Source organism: Vollenhovia emeryi, unplaced genomic scaffold (genome assembly GCF_000949405.1).
Source record: "Vollenhovia emeryi isolate VEMERY1.0 unplaced genomic scaffold, V.emery_V1.0 DF942327.1, whole genome shotgun sequence".
Lineage (NCBI taxonomy): Eukaryota > Metazoa > Arthropoda > Insecta > Hymenoptera > Formicidae > Vollenhovia > Vollenhovia emeryi.
The window spans coordinates 1-3028 of record NW_011964039.1 but is presented as its reverse complement, the minus strand read 5'-3'; the positions used below and the strand labels follow the sequence as shown (position 1 = coordinate 3028).

Sequence of the window (3028 nt, the reverse complement as noted above, 5' to 3'; positions counted from 1 at the left end):
AATTTGTGGCGTGAGTCTAAGCTCACGGGGTCGATGGCAGGATCGTAAGAGAGGCGGTGGATGCCGCTCTGTGATCGATTGAAACTTTTTAACGTTTCTTCTTTTTTCTTAGTTATAATATGATCTTTTTGCTTTCGACGACTTTAATACATATGTCGCGCATGCGCAGTCCGCATGCGCAAAGGATCATTTGCGCATGCGCAGTCCGACCAAAACAAACAGTGCGAACGCGTGGTTAAAGAAAACCGCTTAGCAGCCTCCCCCGTAAAATTTCAAGCCCGGTCGCAAGAAGATCGGTCCACAAATGCAGGAGGAGTTCCCGGTGAAACAAAAAAAAAACACTTCGAATGCGTGGGTGGGTGCGCGGGTGGGCAAAACTCGAAAAAAACCCCATAGTAACAATCCCCGAAAAATTTGGAAAATTTTGAGACCAGTTGCAGGAAGATCGGTCCACAAATGCAGGAGGAGTTCGCGGTCAGACAGACAGACAGACACCCGGTGCTTATATATATATATAGATAGGGCAGAAGGTTTACTGTGCAAGAAAAGATACTTGCACTATCATTGTATAAACAAAGTTGTAGTGCTTATACATTCCTACGACAATTATTCACCTTACCAAGCAGCACAAGTTTAAAACTTTTGTTGCAAAAAGTTCCATTACATGCAGGTATAAATAAAGTTATATTTTCACATCTGTTCCATCAGCAATCATCGTTAATAGATGTAAACGAGAGAATGTGTGTATTAATATGGGATGAAATATCCTTGCAACCTCAGTTGCAATATGATAAAATAAATGATAAAATCGTTGGTTTCGAAGATTGGGGACACAAACGAACGCAACAAATAGCTGATCATGCGCTTGTATTTATGCTTAGAGGTATAAAATCTTCTTGGAAGATACCTTTATCATATAATTTTTGTAAAAGCCAAACTAAAAATACACAATTAATACGTTGCATTAAAGAAATTGTTAAAGAAATTGCACAAGCTGAGTTCACAGTTGTTGCTATAATATGCGATCAAGGGTCCTCAAACGTGTCTGCACTGAACGAATTGTTAAGGAATACGAAAGATATATTGGCTTTCAGGCTTTCGCGGCTGTTGTCTTCTTTAGTCTTCATGGCTTCCGGATGGTTGCCGCGTCCGTTTGCAGTGTGGTGCCGACGTTTCGCAGGCGTTGCAGTCTGCTTCATCAGGGCTGGGAGACTCTGATACTGAGCTCCCTCGCGTTGCGCTCGTCCTTTTATACTCGTTCTTGGGGGGAAGGGAGGGGGTAGTCAGGGGGGGGCGTGGTCAGAGGGAGGGGAGTCAGCCAATCCCGGCACCACACTGCAAACGGACGCGGCAACCATCCGGAAGCCATGAAGACTAACGAAAGATATATGTTTAAAGAATAACGAAGAATTTGGTAAGTAAAGGTCACAATAGAAGATGTTAGACATGTTGATAAAATAGGTACTTTACATTTAAGTATACATTCATTTCAGAGGATGAGAGATCTTATCTTTTAAGATAGTTGAATTGTATTATATATCGAATATTCAAAGAGTGGCATATCATATTGTATTGTAATATATAGATATCATGTATTATAATGTTATTAAGAGGATCCCTCACCTGTGATGTGGCACACCATCAGAGGCAATCAGAGGTGAGGGATCCTCTTAAAGAAATTATTTTTCAGATGACACGATTACTCTACATAATCAAAAAATAATTGTGTTGTACGATCCTCCACACCTAATAAAAGGAATACGAAATAATTTTCTTGTTAAAGATATTGAAATCAATATCAAATCTTCAAGTACCAGAGAGCGTGCTTCTTGGGACGTCCTTGAAACTGCTTACCAACTTGACATTCACAGTAACACATTAAATCGACAGCTAAAGAAATTGACAGATGAGCATATAATAAGAAGTAAAATAAAAAAAATGAAAGTTAAGCTGGCAACGCAAGTTTTTAGTGCTACTTTGTCAGCATTTATTGAATATAATAGTCGGATAAAAGGTAATTGTTTAAAATAAAATAATTTTTAATGTAACAACAAAAACTTTGAAGGACAAAAATCTTGAAATATGTTTTTATTCAAGGATTCGTTAATACGAATATTGGACCACTACAAATACCAGAAGAAGAAGGACTTGCAACAGCAAAAGTCTTGGACTTTTTCAATAAATTATTTGATTCCATAAATGGACTTCAACTTCGGTCTGATACACCATTGCGAGTTGCTGTGAAAGAAAATAGTAAACATCATTCTTTCTGGTACGATGCCATCAAATTTTTGGAAAACATGCGATTTATACATAAAACGACAAAAAAACCGATGTCTGTTCCATCGTTAAAGCATTGGATAACAACTATTAAAGGCTTTCAAAAATTATGGGCAACTGTGAACAAAGCGGGAATGAAATATTTAAAAACACGTTATATAAATCAAGATCCATTAGAAAATTTCTTTGGAATGATAAGAAGTCACAATAATCGTAATATTAATCCCACATGTGCAAATTTTGAATCTTCTTTTAAAACATTATTGATAAACAATTTAACAAGTAAACGTACTGTAGGTGGTAATTGTGAACTTGATAGCGATGGAAAAGCTTTATTTTCATTGCAACACTTTGTTGAAAGTAGTGTTGAAATGTTACATACCTCATCAGATACAAATTTAGTAGATGAAGTAGCAGAAATTGATAATACATCTGTATCAATGCAAAATAAAGATGTACGTGACACTTATACTGATAATCACAAAAATGTTATTAAAAAGTTATCATGTATGCAACCTTTTAATAGTTGTTTGTCTTGCAAAGAAGCTATATTTTCAAAAAACATGGAATTTGCTGTAGTTACTGCTTACACTATACATATGTAAGAATAATATGTCGTCTGTATGTTTTCGTACGCATTTATCAAAAAAATTAAGTGTCCTTATTAAAGAAGTTGATTTTTGATATTTTAATTGTGTACAACATAAAGAAGATTTTTATAACAGTTTTGCACAAATAATAATAGAAC

At 36.0% G+C, this 3028-nt stretch overlaps 1 protein-coding gene across 1 annotated transcript; it reads left to right on the top strand.

Moving 5' to 3' along the window:
* Positions 1-710: 710 nt before the first annotated feature.
* On the top strand, positions 711-2735 carry LOC105569228 (the record flags this gene model as incomplete). The annotated part of the gene is made up of 3 exons (XM_012025508.1): positions 711-1106; positions 1812-2014; positions 2098-2735. Coding segments are annotated over exons 1-3 (1209 nt in total), but the record flags the coding sequence as incomplete, so codon positions are not given.
* Positions 2736-3028: the final 293 nt, after the last annotated feature.